This window comes from Podarcis melisellensis, assembly GCF_964234715.1.
Source record: "Podarcis melisellensis genome assembly, chromosome: 10".
Taxonomy (NCBI): domain Eukaryota; kingdom Metazoa; phylum Chordata; class Lepidosauria; order Squamata; family Lacertidae; genus Podarcis; species Podarcis melisellensis.
In genome coordinates, this window is record NC_138542.1 from 6,593,106 (window position 1) to 6,619,747 (window position 26,642).

Sequence of the window (26,642 nt, forward strand, 5' to 3'; positions counted from 1 at the left end):
TTAGTCCTTCTGCTTCTGTTTGCAGCTGGGAGAATGTTTTGGATATTCTGAACCGGAGTTTTGCTCGCTCTGCACAGAGGAGTCTTCCGAACACTCATCATCATCAGCCAATGACACGGCACATTACACAGTAGCTCAAATGCCCTTCTGCTGCTTCTTTACCCAGGAGTAACTGTTTATGAAATTAATCCTATTGATATGGCTTATTTTATTCAGAGGGCTTATCGCTCTCCAGCCAGCCTTCCAGACCTAATTGATAATCCCAAAGAAAGAGGGAATACTAAGGAAGAAAATGTTATTTGTCAGAAACATGCTCTTTTCATTTTACTGCAGCTTGCATGTCTAAAAGATTTTTTAAAAATAAAATAAAATGCTGTGCTTTGTTTTGTTCTAATTTTATAAAGAAACTACTTTTCTGGGGTTTCTTCAACAATAGCCTGAAAATTGAGGTAGCTGCCAGATTCTTGCAGCCTAAAATAGAAACAAACAAAAAACCATCATGCGCCATAAGTTCATCACAATCAGTACCTGGAGGCAAGAGATCTTGGAATGACAATGGTAATCCTGGTCCAGTCTTCAAAGTCCCCTGTGTAATATGCAGTTGGCTCAGTCAATTCTCGGGAGCTTCCTTCACATCCTTTGACCCCTGGCGATGCTGGATAACAGCCTTCCTTTACTAATGACCAGTACAGGCCAGCATCATGGGAATACTGAAGGAGCACTGGAGCAGAACTACTGAACTGATCTGTGCAACCTATGTTCAGCTGCAAAAAATGAAAATAAAAATCACAAACAGAAATGGTGGAAAATCAGAAGGGAGTGCAAATGTCAGATGCAGTGCTCTGTGTTTTATTTTTCTTAACCATTCATGTCTACATTTACATTTATGAATCTGCCTGTCAGAAAACTTCTAGATAACTGGAGGGGGAAGTTGTTAGTTTCTGAAGAGGTTTTCAATCTTTCTGAGTCCACGGCTCCCTTGACCAACTACATTCTTTCTGCATCGCCCCTGTGGGACTCAGGAGCCCAGTTATGTCACCCCTTGCCTGCAGAGGTGGCAGCCTCTCACCTTTTTCCGAACACCCTTCCTTGTGGAGTGCTCCCTCAGCCTCCTCTCCTCTACCTTCTCCTTGGGAGTCCTCCAGGCAGCCCCTGCTGTTGTTCCTGGTCTCTGAGCTGCCCCCCACCCCACCCCAAAGAGAGGTGCCTCCCAGAGCCATCATTTGCCTGCTGCAACAAACAGCTGTGCAAGCCTTTGGGAGGCAGAGACGCAAGAGGGTGTCAGAGGAGGGAGGGAAGGAAAGAGGGACAGAGGCCAGTGTTGCCCAGAGCACCCCGGACCACCATTCAAGGCACCCCAGGGTACCATGGCACACTGGTTGAAAACCACTGTAATTGGGCATTGTGTGGTTTCTATACTAATTCTGAAGCACTGTATTTATCTCCAGGGGGTTGTAGGGCACTGTCCCAATCGGAAAGCATTTACTGAAAGTACCATAACATTCCACTCCTGGCTTAAAATATAAGTCATTCCAAAAAGCTAATCTGACTTACATACACCAGAAGCTGTTTGCTGAATTCAGAAATCCTATTAAGCCTCTGAGAGCAAAAACGAGAGTCTCCAGCAGAACAGTTTCCAGTTGCGCTAATCCAAAACAAGGGACAGGAGTCGTGGCATGCCATGTTATGTGTTGCTTGCCCAGACTCAGGTTAAAACTCAGCTAATGCCAAGTGAAACCCAGTGTCAGCTGGTGGCGTGGCGGCGCTCACCTTATCTCTGAGCAGCTGAGTCACTATGCGGGGAGGTAGGTGTAGCGGAAATGCACCAGCTGGGCCAATCTGGTGTTCCTGCTGATCTGTCTGCTGCAAACCAAACTCCCTGATGTCTCCCCCTCTGTTTCCTGGTAAGCAGCCAAGAGCCAGCTGCCAGGAGGCCAGGGGAGTGCCACTGCCCCATCACGTTACCCACTTATCTAGTGAAACCTCTGTTCTGTCTGGGGACCCCAAGCTCATTACTAAGGTTACCATACACTGTATTGAAGAAGAAGAAGAGGTTGGATTTGATATCCCACTTTATCACTCCCCTTCAGGAGTCTCAAAGCGGCTAACATTCTCCTTTCCCTTCCTGCCCCACAACAAACGCTCTGTGAGGTGAGTGGGGCTGAGAGACTTCAAAGAACTGTGACTGGCCCAAGGTCACCCAGCAGCTGCATGTGGAGGAGCAGGGAATTGAACCCGGATCACCAGATTACGAGTCTACTGCTCTTAACCACTACACCACACTGGCTCTCTACAAGGATGACAGTTATAGAACAGGATCCACCTCACCCTCTATCCCACCATTTCTGTAGGCAGGAGAGCCTATATTATTGTGAAAGCCTAAATGACAATTAATGTGAACACAAATCCTCTGGACTTTGATATTTTATTAAGCTTATTAATCTAATGGATTTGGATTTGATATCCCGCTTTATCACTACCCTAGGAAGTCTCAAAGCGGCTAACATTCTCCTTTCTCTTTCTCCCCCACAACAAACACTCTGTGATGTGAGTGGGGCTGAGAGACTTCAAAGAAGTGTGACTAGCCCAAGGTCACCCAGCAGCTGCAGGTGGAGGAGCGGGGAATCGAACCCGGTTCATCAGATTACGAGTCCACTGCTCTTAACCACTACACCACTCTGGCTGTATTGAGCAGGTTGTGACCACTTTTAAGAGCTCTTTGCCCTAAACAAGCTTGGTAGTCACATGGCAAGCAGTTTCAGAAAGTCCCCTAGTTATGGCCGCATTCTCCTTGGAGGGACTTAGAAGCACTTTGCAGTCTTTGCTTTCTGTTAGGTTAGTCCACTATTTTCTTAATTTGGAAGAAAGAAAATTTAAGAGCAGAGGGTTATCACTGGTTTCCAGCTCCCCAAACTCCATGTGGTGAATCTTCCCAGCCGGAAGACTCTCGCAACACAAAGAGTGCATGTTTTGTTCCTGAGATAAAACTAATTATTTTTTCTTGAATACTGTTTTAGGAATCTTCTTTTTCAATCTTTGTGCCGACCGAATGGCCACATGTTTAAAGCCTCGTATTTCTATGACTTCTGATGTTTTGAGTCCATTGCTAAGTTTTTTTGGTGGGGAACACATGTTCAAAGGTGGGTGAGAGTGGATACAACTCAGGCGTCTCTGCCCAGGTTGAAAACTGCTTAGGGAAACCTGCAGCTCTGCAGAAGAGAGAGAAAGGGATAAGATAATTTTCCGGCATCTTTCGCCCCAAATCTCTCTCACAACACAAACCTCCCTCCAGAAGTTGGGCTGTTTTTCTCCTCCTCTCCTCCACTTGAATGTTACTTCTATGCTGCAGAGAATGAGGTAGCAGTTCCAAAGTGGAGGAGAACAGAACATCCAAGTTTCTCCTTACTTTTTCCTTCCACAAATCTCTTACAGCAAGTGAGGGCCTGATAATGTTATATACCCTTTTCATTGTCATTGTGCATGGGGTGGTGGCGGCAACTGGATGAAGAGATATGTGGAAATGATTTGAACATGCCAACAAGCAGACCCCGTCCCATTCAAGCCAGGCAAAGGTTTGGAGCTAGAGCTGCTGCCATGAGCCATGAACCATGCTATAACCGTGAGCTATAACAGTTTTTACAGAGGACCTGATGGCCCCACTTCGACCTGCTCACAGTCAGAGTTTGGACATGCATGAAGCTTGTTTCCTCCTCCCAAGAATTCAAGCAAACTTGCTCTGTAAAGATTTTTATCTATTACGAAAATACTACTGAATGCCTTAGTACTTGTTGAGGTTCTCTGCCCCCAGCAACTATAGGGGTAAACCCTAAAGACTATTTTTGGAGGATTTCTCAGGCACAAGTTGGAAATCTAGGTTCACACAACTGAAAGAGTTTAAAGTACTATGTTACCCTAGCATGAGGTTAGGAAATTGAGAAGGAAATGCACTGAAAATTATGGGATGAATGATTAACAGGAAGACGTATAAATATCCTGAAAGCAAATCAGGATTGATGCTCATTGTCATGTAACCAGCCTGCAAACATATAAAAACAAATGCATATTTGTGGATATTGCATAACCTCTGCGTAAGCTTTGTGCAAGCAAATCAGGATGAAGACCAGCTTGTTTGGAGGAGCCCTTGCTTTATTGTTGTTGTTTAGTCGTTTAGTCGTGTCCGACTCTTCGTGACCCCCTGGACGAGAGCACGCCAGGTACTCCTGTCTTCACTGCCTCCCGCAGTTTGGTCAAACTCATGCTGGTAGCGTCGAGAACACTGTCCAACCATCTCGTCCTCTGTCGTCCCCTTCTCCTTGTGCCCTCCATCTTTTCCAACATTAGGATCTTTTCCAGGGAGCCTTGAGGTGGCCAAAGTATTGGAGCCTCAGCTTCAGGATCTGTCCTTCCAGTGAGCACTCAGGGCTGATTTCCTTAAGAATGGATACGTTTGATCTTCTTGCAGTCCATGGGACTCTCAAGAGTCTCCTCCAGCACCATAATTCAAAAGCATCAATTCTTCGGCGATCAGCCTTCATTATGGTCCAGCTCTCACTTCCATACATCACTACTGGGGAAACCATGGCTTTAACTATACGAACCTTTGTTGGCAAGGTGATGTCTCTGCTTTTTAAGACGCTGTCTAGGTTTGCCATCGCCTTTCTCCCAAGGAGCAGGCACCTTTTAATTTCGTGGCTGCTGTCACCATCTGCAGTGATCCCTGCTTTATTACCATCTGTCAGGGTTTCAGGGAGAGAAGAGCAGATGGGGGAGGAGACAGAGAGCGAGGGGGAAGAATCCCAGAGAGATGAGGAGGAGGATGACGATGACCAAAGGTCATCCATGAGTCTGTCCAGTGAGTCAGAGGACTCCCAAAAGGGGGCCCCCCTGGTCAGACCAAGGAGAGGCCAAGGGGGAAGCAGTCAGGAGCAGGGGAGCGAAGGGAGAACCCCCAGTGGGAGTTGGACACCGGAGCCGGCTTCTCAGCCGGAACGGAGTGAAGGGGGTGGAGTTACCAGTGTGCCAGAGGGAGCAGAGCAAGAAGGAGACAGGGGGAGGAGATCGGAGCAGGACGCTCTGCCAGAAGGGGCGGAGAGTAGCACCGGGAGCAGTGTAGCGGTCGAGAGAAAGGTCAGAAGCAACGTACGCGCGCCAAGTTCGAATGTGGAGGCGCGCGGAAGTGAGGAGAGCCCTGGGGAGGAGCCCGGCCCCAAAGCGCGAAGGAGGGGGGCAGAGGCGTCAGAGGATTCAGCCTCGGGCGAGTCCCGGCGGGGGGGAACCCAGGGGGGCAGAAAGACCCTGCGGAAAAGGAAGGAGAGGAAGAGGTGGTCCAGCACAAGCCTCTTAAACTGGTGTAGGGGCGGTACGGATTCAGAGGGGACTTCAGCGATCTAATGTTACAGACATGGAGCCACGGAGATGGAATGTAAAAGGAGCAATGATCTTCAATAAAGACTTTTGTAAATAAACTGGATCGGACTTGGGTCTCTTGTGAGCTGGGACCAACGGGTGGCTCTGACAGTAAGTCCCCTCCCTAGAACGCAAAAAAATTTTTTTTTGCAAAGCTCACCAACGGTAGCAGCCATGAGTACGGAGGAACAGCTGCTAACGCTGAGGAATCAGGTTACCGAACTCACAGCTGCAGTCATTGCATCTCAGAAGAATGACGAACTGGAGAAGGCTTGCCAGGACCTGCGAACAAGGTGGGAGCATGCAAGCGGGGCAGGGGTCCCGGGATCCAGATCGGAGGGAGTTGGACTTGGACGGCGGGGGGGCACCCTAGTTACCCACTTCGATGGCAACCTGCAAAACTACCCTAACTTCAGGGCAGACGTCGTGTATGCGCTGCATTTGCTTCGCAATGATTTTAAAGATGAGGAGGAGAGAGTGGGGTTTATAATTTCACATTTGCATGGGGAGGCCAGAGCTTGGTTGCGCAATTTGTGGCGCGAAGATGGCCCTGCCCGTCGCAATTCTGATGAATTTATTAAAGCGATGGATGCTTGTTTCCAGTCATCTGTGGATGTGGATATTGCTCGTGGACAGATGCACGGACTGCGGCAAGGCAAAGCCACTGTATGTCAATATCATTCCAGATTCTTCGCATTATTAACTGCGTTGGGCTGGGAGAAGGACAGTAAACCAGTAAGAGATCTGTTCTGGGAAGGTCTTAGCCCCCCCATCAAGGATGAGATTGCCAGAGGAGATAGACCCCAGACCCTAGAAGACGTGGTGCAGAGGGCTCTTGCGATCGGAATACGACACGAGGGACGCCCTTGGCACGAGGGGGAGGGACCCCAGGCGCGTGCACCAGCGAGAACACCCCCTTTTGTCCCCAGGGACTTCAGCCAGACGCACCCCTCGCCCTTGGGGAGGCAGGGAGAAGAGCCGATGGAAATTGGTGGTGCTAGGGCTCAGACACCATCCAGAGCCCCTGTTTCCGGTGCAGTGAAGGCGAAGCCTCCTAGAGGGACCAGGAAATGTTACATCTGTGACAGTGCACAGCATATGGCGAAAGAGTGCCCCCAGAGGCTCCAAAAACACACTGCAGCTCTAGCAACAGTGGCAGCGGAAGTGGTGCAAAGAGAGCAACCTCAGGGAAACGACAACGCCTGGCTGGAAGCGGAGCTACTGGGGCTCAGCCAGGCGAATCTGTAGAGCAGTCCCCAGCACCCTTGCAACGCACAGACCCTTTACCACCCAAGCCAGCAGTGCAACTCACTGCAACCCTTCAGCTGCCGAATGGGCACTCCCTGGAAGTTCCCATCACGATTGATTCAGGGAGCAATGCGGATTTTGTGGGAATGCAATTTGTCAAGCAGCATCGCATAGCGCTCCTGCCTGCAACAACGCCTCTGAACGTAGTCACGGTGGACGGCAGAAAATTGCTGGGAGGGCAAGTTGTGCAGCAGACGCCTCCCATGGTGATGCAGATTGGAAATCATCGAGAAGTCATTAGCTTCAATGTCACCCACCTGTCAGACACGCCCATTGTATTGGGCATGAGTTGGCTGGAGAGGCATAGTCCCGCTGTAGCGTGGTACCAGCGGCAAATCACCTTCTGCTCATCGTATTGTGCTCAGCATTGCATCCAGACCAATCAGGAGGAGGGGGCTGAGCAGCAGCTGCACCTTGGCATGGTGCAGGCAGTGCCTCGCAAGTACGAAGGATTCTTGGAGGTTTTCTGCGAGAAAGAAGCTGACAAGTTGCCACCTCACAGGCCTTACGACTGTGCGATCGACCTGGTGCCGGGGGCGCAACTGCCAACTGCAAAGCTGTATTCCATGTCTGAGGACGAGATGCAAGAGCTCAGAGAGTTCATAGAGCATAATCTGAAGCGCGGTTTCATCCGGGAATCCAAAGCAGTGGGAGGCAGTCCTGTTTTCTTTGTGAAGAAGAAAGACACGCCCCAAAGAAGACTCATTGTGGACTATAGATTCATAAACAGACTGACTAAGCCCAAGGCCTTTCCCATGCCCAAGATTGACGACCTCCTAGCGACCGTAAGGAAGGGTAAGATCTTCACCAAATTGGATTTGCGTGGAGCGTACAACCTCATCCGCATCCGGAAGGGCGATGAGTGGAAGACTGCCATGTTCACGCCTCTGGGCACGTATGAATACAGAGTTATGCCGTTTGGTCTCCAAAATGGCAGCCACGTTTTCCAAGCCTTTATGCATCACGTGCTGGCGGGACTCCTCTACAAGAAGTGTGTGTGTTTTCTCGACGACATCCTGATTTTCTCGGAATCGCCGGAAACTCACGAGAAGGACGTAAAGGAGGTCCTGCAGAGGTTGCGGGAGCACAGGCTTTACGCCAAGTTGGAGAAGTGCCAGTTTGATGTAACAGAGGTGGATTTCCTCAGCTACAAGCTGTCCGACGAGGGGCTGGCCATGGACAGCGTCAAGGTCCGAGCGGTGTTGGACTGGAAGAGCCCACGCAATCGGAAGGAAGTCCAGAGATTCATCGGATTTGCCAATTTTTATCGCAAATTCATCAGAGGTTTTGCAAAGGAGACGGCAGCAATCACGGACACCCTCAGTTCCAAGAAGAAGAAGTTCGCTTGGACGGAACAGGCAGAGCGCTCTTTTCGGAAGCTTAAAAGCCTCTTCGCCTCCGAGGAGCAGCTACTGCACGTGAACCCCGGCAGGCCCATGCGGGTAGAAACCGACGCGTCAGACAGAGCGGTTGGAGCCGTCCTTCTGCAGGAGGATCCGCAAGGGAATTGGAGGCCTGGCGCCTTCTACTCCCGGAAGCTCAGCAAGACGGAGCAGAACTACACCATATGGGACAGGGAGCTGTTGGCCATTCACGCAGCTTTCAAAGCGTGGCGACACTTCCTCATAGGAGCCAAGCACACAGTGCAGGTGCGCACGGATCACAAGAACTTAGAGTATTGGCGAACAGCGAAGCTGCAGAGCCAAAGACACATGCGCTGGGCAGAATTCTTCGCGGATTTCGACTTCAGAATAGAATACATCCCGGGGAATTCCAACGTTATAGCCGATGCGCTCTCCAGGAAACCACAATATCTTGAGGAGACGGCACCGATAGCAGCGAAGCACATGTTCGCACCGCAGGCGTGGGCGTGCGCTGCCATCGCAGTCGACCTGGACGCGGTGCGACGCGCGTTGCAAGTGGATCAATTTGCACAATCCAAGATGGAGGAGCTGCGCAGGGGGTCACAGAGAGACGATGAGTTCCAGTTGCGAGACGGGCTCTTGACTCGCAAGGGTGCCCTCTACGTGCCAAGCGACGAGCTTCGCACAAAGGTTCTGCAGCAGTTGTACGACGCCCCCAGTGCGGGCCACTTCGGCAAGGAGAAGACAATAGAATTAGTGGCCAGGGACTTTTGGTGGCCCCAAATGCGGGGTGAGGTGGCGGATTACGTCGCCAGGTGTGACACCTGTCAGAGGTCCAAACCAGTACACCAGAAGCCAGCGGGATTGCTGGAACCGCTGGAGACGCCGCAGCAGCCGTGGGAGAGGGTAGCCCTGGATTTTGTTACTGATCTGCCCAGCTCCAGGGGCAAGACGGCAGTACTGGTGGTTGTGGACTTGTTCACCAAGATGGCGCACTTCATTCCTTGTGCCAAGGTGGCGACGGCAGAACAGACCGCCAAACTCTTCATCGACCACGTGTTCAGAGTGCATGGGCTACCGCAGTCCGTCTTGTCCGACAGGGGGCGCCAATTTGTTTCCAACTTCTGGCAGAAGCTTCTAGGTATCCTGCACGTCAAGATCGACCTAGCGTCGGCGAGACATCCACAGACCAACGGCCAAGCAGAGAGGGTCAACGCGATCATGCAGCAGTACCTGAGATGTTACGCCAATCAGCGACCCGCAGCGTGGGTGGACTACCTGCCGATGGCTGAGTTTGCCTACAACAACACAAAGCACGCATCGACCGGGGTGACGCCGTTCTTCGCGAACAATGGCCGTCATCCCAGAACCTTTCCGAGGCTTACAGCACCAGGAGAGGGGGTGCCACAAGAGGCCGACCAGTTCGCAGCAGAGTTGCAAGAGGTGCACGAGGAGCTGCGGAGACATTTGGAGCTGGCCAAACAAGCCTATAAGGTGCAGGCGGACAAACACAGAAGGGCGGGAGAAGACATCCAGGTGGGGGACTGGGTATGGTTAGCGGCCCAAGCGATGCCAGCCAAATCGTTAGCCAAAAAGAAGCTAGGACACAGGCAGCTAGGGCCATACCAAGTTGAGGCTAGGATCAATCCTGTAGCATTTCGCCTGGCCCTCCCAGAAGGCTCCAGAGTGCACCCGGTCTTTCATAGGTCGGTGCTCACTCCCTACAAGGCCCCACACAGGTTTCAGGAGTCAGAAACAGTACCAGACCCACGCAAAGAGTCACCCAAGAGGGGGGGTCGCCTAGGGCCAAACCGCTCAACGAGGTCACAGAGATACTGGACTCGAGATGGGGGGCAGAGGGAGTCGAATACTTTCTCGCCAGAGAGGGCACCCCAGCCAGTGCCAATAGTTGGGTGCCGGGCTACGCGTTAGACGAACCCCTTTTGAAAGATGAGTTCCATGCACTTTTCCCACATAGACCCATGCCAGCTGAGTACTTTGATGACTGGCTTTTCACGCCCACATTTTCAGATACCACGTTCAGGGGCTTTTCTTCCGCCGAGGAGGAGGGAACGCCTGAATCGAGCCCGCCCAGGGGATCGTGTTCGGGAGTGGACACACTACCTCCGGATTGGTGGGAGGAGCAACCAGAGGAGGAATGGCGTAAGAGGTGGGTGAAGTGGCCTTGGAAGGCAGCACCAGACGAAGTAGCGATGGAAGAAGAGACTGAGACTGCGTTGGGTGAAGAACCCGAGTTCGAACACACATACACAGAACTGCCAGCAGAGAACATTGAAGTAGACGACCTGTATCCCGAATCTACCCCCGAAGAGCCGCAGCTTCCACAACCTGCACCCGACGAGCGGGAGGGGGGAAGGGGGGGCTTCGAGGGGGGGATGGATGTCAGGGTTTCAGGGAGAGAAGAGCAGATGGGGGAGGAGACAGAGAGCGAGGGGGAAGAATCCCAGAGAGATGAGGAGGAGGATGACGATGACCAAAGGTCGTCCATGAGTCTGTCCAGTGAGTCAGAGGACTCCCAAAAGGGGCCCCCCCTGGTCAGACCAAGGGGAGGCCAAGGGGGAAGCAGTCAGGAGCAGGGGAGCGAAGGGAGAACCCCCAGTGGGAGTTGGACACCGGAGCCGGCTTCTCAGCCGGAACGGAGTGAAGGGGGTGGAGTTACCAGTGTGCCAGAGGGAGCAGAGCAAGAAGGAGACAGGGGGAGGAGATCGGAGCAGGACGCTCTGCCAGAAGGGGCGGAGAGTAGCACCGGGAGCAGTGTAGCGGTCGAGAGAAAGGTCAGAAGCAACGTACGCGCGCCAAGTTCGAATGTGGAGGCGCGCGGAAGTGAGGAGAGCCCTGGGGAGGAGCCCGGCCCCAAAGCGCGAAGGAGGGGGGCAGAGGCGTCAGAGGATTCAGCCTCGGGCGAGTCCCGGCGGGGGGGAACCCAGGGGGGCAGAAAGACCCTGCGGAAAAGGAAGGAGAGGAAGAGGTGGTCCAGCACAAGCCTCTTAAACTGGTGTAGGGGCGGTACGGATTCAGAGGGGACTTCAGCGATCTAATGTTACAGACATGGAGCCACGGAGATGGAATGTAAAAGGAGCAATGATCTTCAATAAAGACTTTTGTAAATAAACTGGATCGGACTTGGGTCTCTTGTGAGCTGGGACCAACGGGTGGCTCTGAGACCATCCATACAAATTTCTGTTCTTCCTTGCACTGAGCGCTTGTGGAAACAGGAACTCTCAGCCAGAGAGTAGAACAGAAAGAGATGGAGGCTGAGAATTTCCCCTCAGGGTCACTGTCTTTGCACAGTTTGAAGAGACCTCTACTGACTTTGATTCCAAAGCAGGATTAGTGGCATTGTAAAGTTTGCAGTGCTGTACACCACTTTGGAAAAGCAAGTGATGCATGTAGGTAACACCAAAGTGGAAGTGCTTTAAAGAGAGTGTCACAAAAAACCCACAGTGAACACGGAGACAAAGCAGTTCTCAGGTTGCGTGGCACTTCGTCACTGTAATGTCAAAGCGGAATGAGATTATTCTACAAATCCCCAGGCTCCTTGCCAACTTCCCTATTTGTAGAATGGTGGGAATTATATTTGAAAAGATGCCTGTAAACATGTGATGTCTTTAATAATTCTGTTTGTAAATTATTCAGCGCCTGTATCCACCAATTATGTAAGGATCATGTATTTGTGGCTAGTTCATTAAAATTCTATCGCAGTCGATCCCTAGAATTCACAATGGGATTTCATTATAAACTCAATAAAATTTTGATTAGGGTTCAGACACAGCAGCTTGTCAAAGCACATAAACTTTCTTTTTCGTCTAAGAGTTAGTTCTGACATTACAGGAATGATGTGACTGCCATTTCCCCTGACTGCAATACTTGCTGCTCTGGTGACAGTAAATCTTGAAGATCATGTAAGAGGGACAATCAACATGTTTACTATAGAAGAGGGGACAAGTCCCACCACCTGGCTAAGAAATAGTCAGGCCATGGGGTACTTTCACAACCTAGGAGGCAGAGTTAGGGTGTGTCATTTTAGGGGGTGAAACTAAATTTTTGCAAATTTCTACAGTGAAGTCTTTAGAATATGGGGCTTTTATTGGTGTGATGAATTCAAACTTGCTATTATTTTTGTGACTGGACAATATTTAGCTTGGTAAGTCTATGTTTTTAATTATTTACTTAATTTGTAGACCGCCCTTCATCCGCAGATCTCAGGGCGGTTAGATGAAGAAGTACATAAACTTCTTTCAGAAAAACAAAGAATTTTAATTTTACCTTCTGGAAATATCGAGTAATTCTAAGTAAAAATAATAATAAATACATAAAAATAAAATTACTTTAAAGTATAATTGCAAGTAATTGGCAATAGTTTAATTTCTATGCAATTTTACACACATTCTACTTACCAAGCAAAACTAAATTATATTAATTTAACCAGAATATCATTTGAATTCCCAAGTCACATTGCAACTTTTTGGAATTTGAAAGTTGAAAATTCAATACACCCGACTGCCTGACATCATGGCAGGCAAACCTGGCATCCCCCCCCCCCCGCCATGCCAGCCTGTTCCTGTTCCTACTCAAGAGTTGATAGTCCCCTAATTTCCCTTCAGATTTCATTCCAATCAAATCTTGAACTAGTCCACCATTTTTTTAGACTATGGTTTGACTGTCTTTTCCTCACACTTTGCAAGAGCTGACCTTACCACTCTCCAATTTAAGTAATTACTTCCCAGAAATGTATGCTGCAGTTGTACTTGTTCATATTTGCTGTCCCGTTGCTACAACAATCAACCTGGATGTGAGGATCTTGTGTGTGTTGTGGGGGGGGATGTATAATGTGGTGAAAGTGGCTAAACAAAGGCCTATTCCATATAAAGGCCAGAGATTACGTCTGAATTCCAATGGAAGAGAAAGTTTCGTTAGAGGTAAACATTTAGTTAAACATCTCGGAATCACTATCTGAATAGGTTCAGATGCTTGACTGAATAAGGTCAGGGCAATTGGGTTTCTCTTAATTTAAGCTGTAATGGTGCGTACCTTGAACTGAAGGACATATCCTGGTTTCAGTGTTAAATCCCGTGTCACTGCAAAGCGATCGCCCTCTGATTTCCCGAATATCATTGCTGATGGGGTGGCAGAACAGAAAGTTTCATTTTTGGGCATCCCTTCATTAGCTAACATCAGCCACACACTGAGCTGGTTCATAGGGTAATCGAATGCTGGTTTCTCATAGAAGTTCTGTTGGAAATATAAAGCAAAACAGAAAGAATTATGTCCCATTGTGTCTAGTATAAGAGGATTTGGCAATAATAATAATAATAATAATAATAATAATAATAATAATAATTTATTATTTATACCCCGCCCATCTGTCTGGGCCTCCCCAGCCACTCTGGGCAGCATCCATAAAAACCAAAAATACAGTAAAATATCACACGTTAAAAACGTCCCTGAACAGGGCTGCCTTAAGATGTCTTCTGAATGTCAGGTAGTTGTTTATCGCTTTGACATCTGCTGGAAGGGCGTTCCACAGGGCGGGCGCCACTACCGAGAAGGCCCTCTGCCTGGTTCCCTGTAGCTTTGCTTCTCGCAATGAGGGAACCGCCAGAAGGCCCTCGGCGCTGGACCTCAGCGTCCGGGCAGAATGATGGGGGTGGAGACGCTCCTTCAGGTATACTGGACCGAGGCCGTTTAGGGCTTTAAAGGTCAGCACCAACACTTTGAATTGTGCTCGGAAACATCCTGGGAGCCAATGTAGGTCTTTCAAGACCGGTGTTATATGGTCTTGGTGGCCGCTCCCAGTCACCAGTCTAGCTGCCGCATTCTGGATTAGTTGTAGTTTCCGAGTCACCTTCAAAGGTAGTCCCACATAGAGCGCATTGCAGTAGTCCAAGCGGGAGATAACCAGAGCATGCACCACTCTGGCGAGACAGTCCGCAGGCAGATAGGGTCGGTTAAGGACAATTAAAAGTAACAGAGAAATTAAGAAATGCAGATTAAGTGATAAAGAATGGAAAATCTTCAGAGGTAGTTGACGGAAGTCTAAAATATTGTATAAGATAAGAATGTATGTCAAATGACTGTTGGAAATGATATGTTAAAAAACTAATAAAAATGTATAATAAAAGAGAAAAATAAAAATAAATTGTGTGAGTTCAGAAAGAGAGAGAGAGCGAGCAAAGCTGTTTAATATCAACCCTGCAAAGTACATTGAGCCATGGTACAGGGCCAGTGGCGTAGCGTAGGTTGTCAGCACCCGGGGCAAGGCAAGTAATTTGCACCCCCTAACCCGTGGATTTGTGCCCCCTAACCCCTAGATGTTGCGCCCGGTGCGGCCGGCCCCCCTTGCACCCCCCACGCTACGCCACTGTACAGGGCAACTGGAAGCCTGACAGGGGCTTATCAGTTTAAAATTGCCATGCAGGACTCTATGTAAGCACTGACAATTAGGTGCCTTGGCTGAAGAATGGGCTAAAATTTGTTTAAATAAAAATAGCATGTCACACATACAACTGCATGTATTATTTCCTCTAGAAAGCATTTGTGAGTTTGCATATCTGGCCACAAATACTTTCCCCTCTGATGGAAATCAAATTTGATAGAAGCAGGTATAAGGAGGGCCTGGCACACATTCCGCATTGGAAACAGAGCTTGGAGTATTACCACAGCATCTCTAGTTGCAACCACACAACGTGAATTTTCATTTGACCCAGGAACTTAATTAGTTGCACTCGTGGATTACCTGAGGTAAAGTGGGGTTAACGACAGGGATGATCTGCTTCAGTTTTTCTGACAGAATTATGATGTCATCAATAGCCCACTGGTCATATCCTTCCCCTGAAAACAATGGCTGCCACCAGCGAAATCTAGTGCAGGGGGTCTTCGCAGCAGCAGGAAGTTCAAGATAGACAAATCTAGATGCAAAGATTTCCAACACGTTTAAAAGGTTACATACCAGGGAGCTTGCACACACAGAATACCTGTGTGCTTGTTTTATTTCACAATATATGTGTGTGTGTGTTTCATGACACATTTCTCTGACTGACACGCTGCTTGCTGCTTAAAAATGTCATGTCACTTGGGTGAAAATGAACAGATAAATGATATGAGAGCTCAGTTGTGGCTTAAAGGTAAAGGTAAAGGGACCCTTGACCATTAGGTCCAGTCATGGCCGACTCTGGGGTTGCGGCGCTTTATCGCTTTATTGACCAAGGGAGCCAGCGTACAGCTTCCGGGTCATGTGGCCAGCATGACTAAGCCGCTTCTGGCGAACCAGAGCAGCGCACGGAAACGCCGTTTACCTTCCTGCCGGAGTGGTACCTATTTATCTACTTGCACTTTGACATGCTTTCGAACTGTTAGGTTGGCAGGAGCAGGGACTGAGCAACGGGAGCTCACCCCATTGCGGGGATTCAAACCACAGACCTTTTGATCGGCAAGTCCTAGGCTCTGTGGTTTAACCCACAGCGAGTTGTGGCTTAGAATGCTTCTAATTCAGCAGTCTATCCAAAACAGAGTTCCACACTATCCCTTGAGTTTATCTTTTATTGTTAGTGATAAGAGTATGGCTAGCAATGCTGTTCACTATACACAGGCTTTTTAAATGTCCCATCATGGTCTGAACTGGTACCTGGACTTGCTGAAGTCAGAGAAGTACATTTCTGCCAGCAGATGCCAGTTGATGCCTCCATTGTTGCTGTATTGCAACAGGATACCTTCTTCTCTGCTGTCTGGTTTGTTGCAGGAAGGGCTCTCTCCACCTATCTGGATGTAAAACTGGACAAAGTCTACCCACGCGGTGTCCAAATCCAAGCTGACCAGTTGCCTCTTTCCAGCCTATAGTACGCAAGGGACAAAGGAGGGGGGCGATGACACAAAACAAAGCTATTGAGATAGCTAATATTCTATATTTACTTCAAATGTATGGGATATTAAGTGGATATTGTGAATCCGAGATTATCAAAGTGTTGTCATGGCATCCACAAACTGAGGGTGCCAGTCTGTACTTCAGATGGTAAAGCCTCAGTAAATGGACCAATCCGATATTATTGGTAGGGATATAGACTGTGCAGATATGAAACAAAGGGGAGGACAATAGTAGGTGCAATCTGTGGTAAGTTCTTTTAAAAGAAGCACACAATGTGAAAGAGCCATTGTCTGTCAAAGTAGGCAATATTGGGTTGGATGAAGAAGAGAAGAAGAAGAAGAAGAGTTTGGATTTGATATCCCGCCTTTCACTCCCTTTAAGGAGTCTCAAAGCGGCTAACATTCTCCTCTACCTTCCTCCCCCAAGACAAACACTCTGTGAGGTGAGTGGGGCTGAGAGACTTCAAAGAAGCGTGACTGGCCCAAGGTCACCCAGCAGCTGCATGTGGAGGAGCGGGGAATCGAACCCGGTTCCCCAGATTACGAGACTACTGCTCTTAACCACTACACCACACTGGCTCTCATTTGTTCATCCAAATAGCCTGGATGAACAAATAGCCTGACAGATTAGGAACTTACACACAGAAATACGTCTAGGAGTATACAGTCAGGGATATTTCTCTTAGCTTGAATACAAAGGCCTATTTCAAAACCAAATATCCTGAGCTCAGTATACAAAAGCCATTTGGTTAGGTCAAAACATGTTTGTCATTTTGATGATGGCCTTCCCATGACAGCTTTCAGAAGTTATCCTCAGAAACCTCCAAGGCCTGCTGACAGACATCTGACAAGATCTATGTGGGCATTGAGTGACTAGAATTTATCACTTGGATTTAAACTGCCTGATACAGTTAAAATAATAAAAAAGTCAGCAGAAATACAAATTATGTTCCTTTCAGGGGACAAGAAGGTATATTTGACCTCGATCTGCCACTAAGAGCAAGGATTCATATTTAAAGTTATCATTCAGACAATTAATTCAATACCTGCGTTGGTTTTTGAATGGTGTAGCACTGTTGGATCCCCAAAGTCAGAGCTTGAATTACCATATGAATATTTGGTCACAGAGAAGCAAAATTTGAACAATTGTTCCCCAGCTCAATTTTTTAGTGGAGAAGTGAGAATAATTTGGAGGGCTTTTCTTGGTAGAGAAGTTACATTTTAGGCTGCTGCTAGTTTCATATAACACGTCTGTTGAGGGAGCCGAACTGGCTGCTGTTTTGCTACCAGGCAGAGTTAAAGGTTTTGCTTTTAGCATTTAAAGTCCTAAACCACTTGGGACCAATTTACAGTACCAAAGAGATGGAAGCATCCCATAGAGCCCTGCACGACAACCATCCCCCTCAGATGGGGTACTGCTGGAAACTATCCTATTCCCCTAAGGGGCACTAAGTTTATAACCAGAAGCTGGGCTGTTAGTGTTGAAGCTCCAGTCCCCTGGAATCAATTTCCAGCTGAAATTAGACAAGTGTCTTCTGAAGACATTTTTTGTTTAAGAAGGGTTTCCCTGAGGTGACCCAGTGATTTATGGAATATCCACTGTATATTTGCATAAATGATTTTCAGAAGCTGTATTTTGTGTGTGCATTTTATCTCATTTCTACCTTGCTTTACACCTCTTTGGTGGCTTCAGGCTGTGAAGCAGTTTATAAATGGGTAAAATAAATAAACAAATGTAGAATGCGTAAGCTTCCAGCGGCTGGGATCCATTTGGGGATGGTCTGATTGCCCGAGGAAAGCACAGAGGGCTCCATCTCTCATGTGAAGAGCTTATACAATGCCGGAAAGAACAGCTGTCTGTGTCATACTTCTAACATGAGAACCACTCCATCAATGGGATGAGGCAGTACATAATTAAAGTTAATTAAAAAAAAGGTCTCCAGTTACAGAAATCACAAAGGAAATGAGAAGGAAGGCTAATTAAAAGGAACAACATTCTTCAAATATGATTACAGACAATTAAAACAGAGTGTATGGTAAAATCCAGAGTGGATGTTCTGTTTGTACAATGGCTTTTGATCCAGCAGAGGAACTCAATAAAATAAGAGAAGGTGCAATTCAAACCGATTCTTCTTTACTGAAACAGGCCCCTGTGTCACCCCTGTTCCAGAGGATTGGAAAAATCTCCATAACAGCATGGAGGGTGTGTGCTGGGGACTGGGGGTGGTGGAAAGAGAATCAGCAAAATATGCAGTTTCCACCACTGGATCAAAAGCTTTTTCCCTAGTAGAACAATATCACTGCATTTCACTCATAAAACAAGCATAAGCTGGGTACAAAACAAAATTAGTTAGCAATAATTGAAATTAAAACATGCATTTCCTATATCAGCAAAAATTCAAATAAACTAACCTTTTTAACAATTCAAAGGCAACACACAAATAAAGACTTTTATTTAAAATAGCACATGTATCAACCTGGGGCTAGTGACGCTAAATGGCTTAAACAAAGACGTCTGTAACTGAGGAAAGCTTGCAGAAAATATTGAAACACATAGAAAGGCAATTTGGACTACAGCATGGACTTCCGGGTCGGCGCCATCGCCGAATGGCGGGCTCCCTCCGAGCTCCCATGTGTTTTCGACGGGAAACTTGAACAGTTGGATAGAACTTTTAATCTCCTGGGAAACTGCAGAAATGGAACATTATTTTGTCTACAGAGGCCTACACTTTACTGGAAACAATGGATTAATCTGTTGAAAAATGAAAGGAACATGATGTAATGTTTTGCTCCTGAATAACAAGCCTCTGTAGAGACACTAGAAGCCTTTGGAAAAAGAACATTTCTGCGAGGGAACAGGGAAGTAAAAAGGAGGAGAGTGATTGACAAGAACAAGGAAACAACAAGAACTGGACAGAACTGGAGTGGGAACATTTGGGATATCCAGATTTGACAAGCTTATGGATATAAAATTGGAGTTTATACTCCTGGATATAAAAATCTGGATAGAAGAAATGGGCCCCCTTTGATAGACTCCTTCTATGATTGGACATCTGTAATTTAAAAAAAAAAAAGACCGGTAAAGAACCAGAGGGATGTGGGTTTAGTGAAATGTGGGTTCATCAGGAAGACATTAGAAGTGGAGGGATAGGAGGAACGCAACAGGGAAAGAGGGGAGGGAAATTTGGAATCCAAAGGTTGTAAAATTATTGTTTGTTTTTATTCTATTTTCATCTGTACTATATTTGAAAGGGGGGAACTCGTGGAAGGGAATAGGTCGACCTTAGGGGATGGAAATTTGGATAAATTGAGTTATTGATGATGAGTGTATTTTGGGAATAAGAATTTGTTGAATATTATTGCTTTTTTGGAAGATTTGGAACACAAGAGGGGGTGGGGAGGGGAAGTCCTGGATATTGGAAAAAGTTTATGAATTGGATTTTATTTGTTTTAATTTGGAAAACCTTAATAAAAATTATTTAAAAAAAAAATTTGGACTACAGCATGTATATTCCAATTTTACAGATTGAGAAATGTAAATACTGTAGTCCACAAGTCACGTGCAGTTTCAATGTTGGAGGCACACAAACCATGGTTCATATCTTAACCAGGCTTTGGAAGGGTGGGAGAGCTGAATTGGGACACAGAGACCAAACTTCTACACTTCAGCCTCAAATGGTGGTCAGTCACTCCATTCTAGCTATACCTTCCTTTGCTTGCCAATGCTGAAATTGGGGCAGCATTTTCACAACACCCTGCTAGCTGGTCACCCAGACACATCTAATGCGACCCTATACGTCTGTGAGATTTGGTCCACAAATAATAAACAAAGACCCAGCTTATGCTTTAGATATCAGGAGATCCTGGGTCTGCAGTCCTGTTGTTTTTTAAGTAAAAACATTGGTGGGCCACAGGGATTTTAGGTTTTATTTTAAAAATAAATCTAAACTCACATTTCATCTTGTATCACAGTGCTGACTTCCTTACTAGCTACATCAGATATAATTAGGTAAAGGTAAAGGGACCCCTGACCATTAGGTCCAGTCGTGACCGACTCTGGGGTTGCGGCGCTCATCTCGCTTTCTTGGCCGAGGGAGCCGGTGTACAGCTTCTGGGTCATGTGGCCAGCATGACTAAGCCGCTTCTGGTGAACCAGAGGAGCGCACGGAAACGGCGTTTACCTTCCCGCCAGAGCGGTAAATGTGTATTAAGGTGTATGTACGCACATACCTTGTTGAAGTAGAGAGAGGATCCAGATGAGATGACTCCACAGCCTTCCTCTGGTTTTACAATCTCTCCACCAATCACTTCCTGCCATCCTGATTCTAAACTGTTTGGATTCTCAAAATCAGACATTATTGTTGAAGGGAGATTATTTGCAGGGTGACATTCAGCGCCTTGATATCCAGAATCACATCTGTAGAGAGGGGCAAACATATATTGCTTGAAAAGAATAAGTGTGCAAACAACCTTGCCCTATGTATGTGAACAGAGAGCTTGATAATATTTAGACAGATGGACAGTTCTTTTTCCACATGAAGAAAGCAGATCGTGAAGATTCCTGTCCTATAGCCCTGTCTTCCTCACTAGATATGTTCCATCCAGTGCACAGGCAACTCATGGCAAGTTAGGGTCTTCCTATGCCCCCAGACACTGGATCTGCTGGCTTTTGGAATAAATAACTGCAAGGCCCATGGACTGCAAAGAAGATCAAACACATCCATTCTTAAGGAAATTAGTCCTGAGTGCTCACTGGAAGGACAGATCCTGAAGCTAAGGCTCCAATACTTTGGCCACCTCATGAGAAGAGAAGACTCCCTGGAAAAGACCCTGATGCTGGGAAAGATGGAGGGCACAAGGAGAAGGGGACGACAGAGGATGAGATGGTTGGACAGTGTTCTCGAAGCTACCAGCATGAGTTTGACTAAACTGCGGGAGGCAGTGGAAGACAGAAGTGCCTGGCGTGCTCTGGTCCATGGGGTCACGAAGAGTCGGACACGACTAAACAACTAAACAACAACAACTGCAAGGCCATGAACAGCAACTCATACACTACAAGAGCAAACATGCAGTACCTGCAAACACCATGGTCACACCAGCCATGCCCATTGCACATGTTTGGGCACTGCTGCCCAATGTATATGTTGTCTAAAGCCCATTCATCTTGCGCTGTGTAGTAGCACTGACTCCAACGAAAACGTGTAGCACTGGACCTAAAAGATAAAATAGATATATATAAACGTGTGTACCATTAATATAACCCACAGTATATAAGCCCATTTCTCATAAGCAGTTTTGAGATTTTATTTCGATCAAGTGGCATATAAATTCTGTTAAATAAATAACCATAGCATATTGTATAAGAGTTTGCAAATTAAAGGATGACATTTCAAATGAAAAATATATAAGCTGGTTTTCAGAAAATAGTGCCGTCAATGGAATCCTGGACACTGGAAAGAAAATTGGTACTCACAGGCTGTTTCTAAAGTGGAATGATTTGATACATACCGTACATAGAACAAAATTTAGCAACACTTCAATTGAAAAGTGATGCCAGAATGTTCAATACCCTTAAATGTGTCTCAGAAACTAACTTATTTACTTACTTAATTTATTTATTTTGACAAAGTGGACGGTCCATCTACCTACCTACCTACCTACCTATCTGTATCTTCCATTGAAAAATATTGTTGAGGACTATAAGTAGTAACATATAATTAAGATTTAAAAATTATTGAATTGAAATAAATACATTAAAAAGCTGTACCCATCCAACCAATGAAATCTTTTCTCCTATCCTTTCCTATATAGTTTTGCAGTTTCATACTACGTAATGGAAATTTGGATTGATCCTGGTCTTGTGGTGAGTGAGTCAAGATTTGTTTTAGTCAATGACTAAGACCAGTTCCAGAAACAGAGATCTGAATGGAGTCCATACTGAAAAATGACCTTCTTCAGGTTGCAATCCATTTACAGTAGAATATTATATATTATATACAACACAACCATCTTGCATACCCTTTGCTGAGCAGTGGAAGGGGCTTTTAAAGGGTTAAGGATAACTAATCCATGTGAATAAGCTTGAATACATATACTACAAAATCCAGTTTCCCATTATTCCACCTACATTTAGAAAGTGAAACTAAATTACAATAAACTTTTCACCCTGAATGGCAATTTTCAGGTCCATCCTGAATTGATGCTTTTCAAAGAAAATGTTTGACTGTCCTTACACATGCAGAGTTTATGTGCATGGGCGGTTTTCTAGCTTTAATGATGTTCCCTTGGTAGAGAATGCATTTACAGGATAGCTCATAATGGCTATGGATGACTCATTCTAGCCTATCAAATCCGTTACTCATCTCTTAAGGACTCCCTAATGACAAAGAGGCACAACTGATAATAAATGTCCACAGTGAGCCCTTTATTGTTTATCTTGTCAATGATCTGAAGATAATGGGCCATTGATTCCTGTCCTAGAAGTCCTTTACTGTCTTAGAATGGTGTTTCCAGAAGTCACTGCGGTACACCAAGGAGAGAGAGAGATCACTAAGCAAGCCTCATAAACATCAATGAAGTCAGAAGAGACAAGCTGTAACATCCCAAACCCAATGAGGAACATGAAAGAACATGTTTGCTTGCTTGTCAAATCCTTGTGTTTGTTTTTCTCTTTCATATCTAAGAGGAGTGCTCTATGTTCTAAGTTTTGGGACTGGTGTTACATTTTGGCATTTCCTCATTTATTTATTTTTAATGATAGTGACAAAAATGATGCCTTTAAAATAAATTAATGGTATTTTTGATCTTGTATTAAAGTTGCCCCTGTGAGCTTCTGCTGAGGCAAAAACGTTTAGCTGTTGTTTCATACTGTTTAAATTGTTCAGTATTCCTGGGAGTTTTATGATCGGCTAATTGTTTTACTATTTTTGATATGCTGTGAACTGTCTAGAACAGAGCTTCTCAAACTTTCCACCTCCAAGACCCACTTGAGACAGCTGAAGGTTACTGAGAGCACGGGAAGAGCCAGCCACTAAAAGGTGGCAGATACTTATAAAGAATGTAAGTGAGTACTCTAGTTAAAAACAAAAATACAAACCACTCCTCAGGATCTGATATCATAGAACCTGAGGGATCATAGAATTGTGGAATCGTGGAAGGGACCACGAGGGGTATCTAGTCCAAAACCCAGCCATGCAGGATTTTTTAGTCCAACATGGGGCTCAAACCTACATTCCTGAGATTAAGGACTCAGTGCAATACACAAATTTGACACGAGATGGCAGCAGCGAGCTACGGCAAATTCAATATATTTTTCAAAACTTTGTTTTTAAAGGCATTTTCACAGTGTTTTTTGTATGTGTGTAGATCCCACCCAAGAGTCTCATGACTGAGGGATGAATTTTGAGAATCCTTATGAAAATGATCAAATAGTTTTGGGTAATAAAATAAGTTGCACAGTTAGGCAGCAATCCTGTACACAAATGCCTAAACGGCCTCGGCCCAGTATACCTGAAGGAGCGTCTCCACCCCAATCATTCTGCCCGGACGCTGAGGTCCAGCGCCGAGGGCCTTCTGGCGGTTCCCTCATTGCGAGAAGCAAAGCTACAGGGAACCAGGCAGAGGGCCTTCTTGGTAGTGACGCCTGCCCTGTGGAAACGCCCTCCCATCAGATGTCAAAGCGATAAACAACTACCTGACATTCAGAAGACATCTTAAGGCAGCCCTGTTCAGGGAAGTTTTTAATGTGTGATATTTTAGTGTATTTTTTATTTCTGTGGAAGCCGCCCAGAGTGGCCGGGGAAACCAAGCCAGATGGGCAGGATACAAATAATAAATTATTATTATTATTATTATTATTATTATTATTATTATTATTATTATTATTTCCCATTAAACTCAATGGGACTTACTTCTCTGTACATTAGAGTGTCCATAAACCCTACTTTACAAAGGACAGTTCTCTGTTTGAAAGAGTCCTTTATTTGAAGGGCAGTCAGATCCAAGTCCTGCGTAAAGATAAAAACAGGAGAGCAAGGGGAAAGGAGATCTAAGAGAGAGGAGCAGGGACCTTGTAGCTGCCCATCAAGAGCAGCCATATTGGCCCACCTGGTCACAGGCTTTCCTGCTATGCATTGTATTTCCATTTAAATTTGTTTCATTATTTCTAAATTTGCATTTATACTTCTATATGAGCACATGCAAATGTTATGCAAATGTGTGCCTTCTTTCATCCCCTTTTTTGGTGAGGTCTTTCCTCTTTTAGTGATGAGCAAGCATCCACCCTACTGTATCTGTCTAGGATTGCATTGCTGGATTCTTATAGGTGAAAAGAACATTTTGAAAAACACAGCAAGGTTTAAGCCCCACTCCTTGAAATAACAATAAAAATGTTCCTCCTCCTTCAAAATCTGCCTCCTCTTTACATTTTGAAAGCTACACTTTACCTCCAGGTGACAGCAGCATACGAGGATTACTGTATTTAGCACAGCAATTAACAATTTTAAAACTGCTTGGCCATATTAATTAAGAAACTAAAAACGAAAGGGTGAATGTCAGCTGCATTCTCAGTGATAACAATTGGTTGCTTGGGCAATTACCACTTGGCAACATCATAGAAGAAGACTGTATGGCAATATGAGTTTTGTTACAGTGCTCAATCTGCCATTTACTAATGTTTAAAACTATGTTATGCTTTGCACTGTAACCGTGTCCCCCTGTGCCCCCTGTCGTTTCACTTCCTCACTTCTTTTCATATCAAATCAACTCTTTGTCAGATTTAAGCTTTCATTATATATCTATAGCTACGAAGTCTTAAAGGAAATTATCCTAATTTTGAAATACAACAAATAGCGTTCCTTTCAGGCAAACCACAAAGTATGTTTTGTTATACTGGATTTAACATAAGATAATACTGGTTTTTTCAACTATTAGGAGAGACTAAGGACCCGGGGCTGATGAAATTATATTTGCTACCTTCAGAGTTACTGTTAATTACATTTACCCAATTATCCTGCAACTCAGCCATTAGGTGTTGATTTGTTTATGAAGGCAGCAACTGGCAGCTGTTTGTATCTCATTAAGCCTGTTCTTATGTAAATGCCTTCCATAAAAGTGAAATTAATTTTCATCAGTGTTAGAAACATATAATTCATGTACAATACAGTCCAAAGAGCAGGTGCATCCAGCCGATATTTTCAACACAAGTAACCCGTGCCTCATATTTTCCATCCCAGCAGGTCCTGAGTTACACGAGGAGCCTCTAAAACCTTGTGTGTTCAGATGCGCTACATTTACAGGTGCATTATGTTGCTGAAAAAACAACAGGGCGTTCAAGACAGCTTATGGCAAGGAAAGTCATTGCCTGCTTAAATTACTTTGATTTGTGGTTGAGAAAGAGGAAGCATCCAGACCTCTAGGAAAGCGCACATATGATTTGAACATCGGATCTCCTTGACCCTGCAAGATCTTTCATTCAAATAAATGCAGGATCCAGACCCTCCAAGTGTCCCTATTTTCCAGGAACAGTCCTGGATTTACAGAAGCTGTCCCAGTTTCTGATTTGATCCTGGAATGTCCAACATTTCCCTATTTTCATTGAAGAAATGTGGATATGGAGTTATCTAACCCTCCAGCCATTTGAAAGCAGCCCTGTATAGGGAAGTTTTCATATATATTGGAAACCACCCAGAGGGGCTAGGCCAGGGCAACCCAGTCAGACGGGCAGGGTATAAATAGTAAAAAAACCCATAATATTATTATGGAATAGAACGTCCCTATTTTCATTGGAGAAATGTTGGAGGGTGTGTAGGAAGTCCCTGGTTTATTTGTTTAGTTCTCCAAACAGTGAAAAGAACGTAGAAGAAATATGGGACCACTGCATGAATTAAATGTCCACTCCCAGTCTCTCTCTGGGTAAAACGGTGAAATTAAATCAGACCCTGAGAGGTTTCAGACCAGTTGTTTATTTCCTAAAAATACATGATCATTTTTAATAACGGGTACACATTATAATATCATGTCATCACTTGGAAAGAAAAAATAATTGATGAGGTAAGTAACAGAAAAGAGGTACGTCCGAGTCATTTGTTATACAGAGAAATGGCCAAATGCAGGAAAATGAAACTAAGTTATCGATCTTGGCCTGATTTCCAATTGCTGTGAGGCACTGGGTTTGAAGATAACCAAAGAGTAATGCTAATTTATTCATTTCATTCTCAATAGAAGGAAGCCATAAAAGGGTTTATAACACTGAAACCTATCTAGTTTTTTTAAAAAATGTCAGAGTTATTGTGATTACAAGACCAAAGAAAAAGTAGAGGAATCTTCTGATTATTTGTTTGTTTTGGAAATGAATAAATGGAATGGCTATAAGATATTTATAGAAACTGGTGATTAATAAATGTATTTGCATTGCTTTGGTCATGGAAATTGCTAATAAAAACCTTATGATTGTTACTAATTCAGAGCATAATAGGGGAGAAGCTAAGCTTTACTGGCTCCCTTTGATTTCAATAATAGAGCTCAGTGTGTGCTTAAATATTTCCACCTGATACCAAGAAGATTTTGTAGTGCTTACATCCAAATGAATTGTTTTTTCAAGGAATTTAATTCCTAGAAACATAAAGTATGACGCTTATCCTGAAATGGCATTTGGGCCTATGCAGCATTAATTTCCTATCCCCC

At 45.4% G+C, this 26,642-nt stretch overlaps 1 protein-coding gene across 3 annotated transcripts in view; it reads right to left on the bottom strand.

The window, feature by feature from the left end:
* Positions 1-26,642, bottom strand: part of RELN (reelin) — a 300,039-nt gene that overhangs the window by 77,573 nt on the left and 195,824 nt on the right. For all 3 annotated transcript variants that reach the window (XM_081927578.1, XM_081927577.1, XM_081927579.1), the window contains 6 exons: positions 21,035-21,172; positions 20,190-20,376; positions 15,724-15,929; positions 14,836-15,007; positions 13,131-13,331; positions 529-764 (listed from right to left, as the gene is read on the bottom strand). In XM_081927578.1, the coding sequence (XP_081783704.1) occupies positions 529-764; positions 13,131-13,331; positions 14,836-15,007; positions 15,724-15,929; positions 20,190-20,376; positions 21,035-21,172 (1,140 nt within the window). The remainder of the gene's footprint in view (positions 1-528; positions 765-13,130; positions 13,332-14,835; positions 15,008-15,723; positions 15,930-20,189; positions 20,377-21,034; positions 21,173-26,642) is intronic.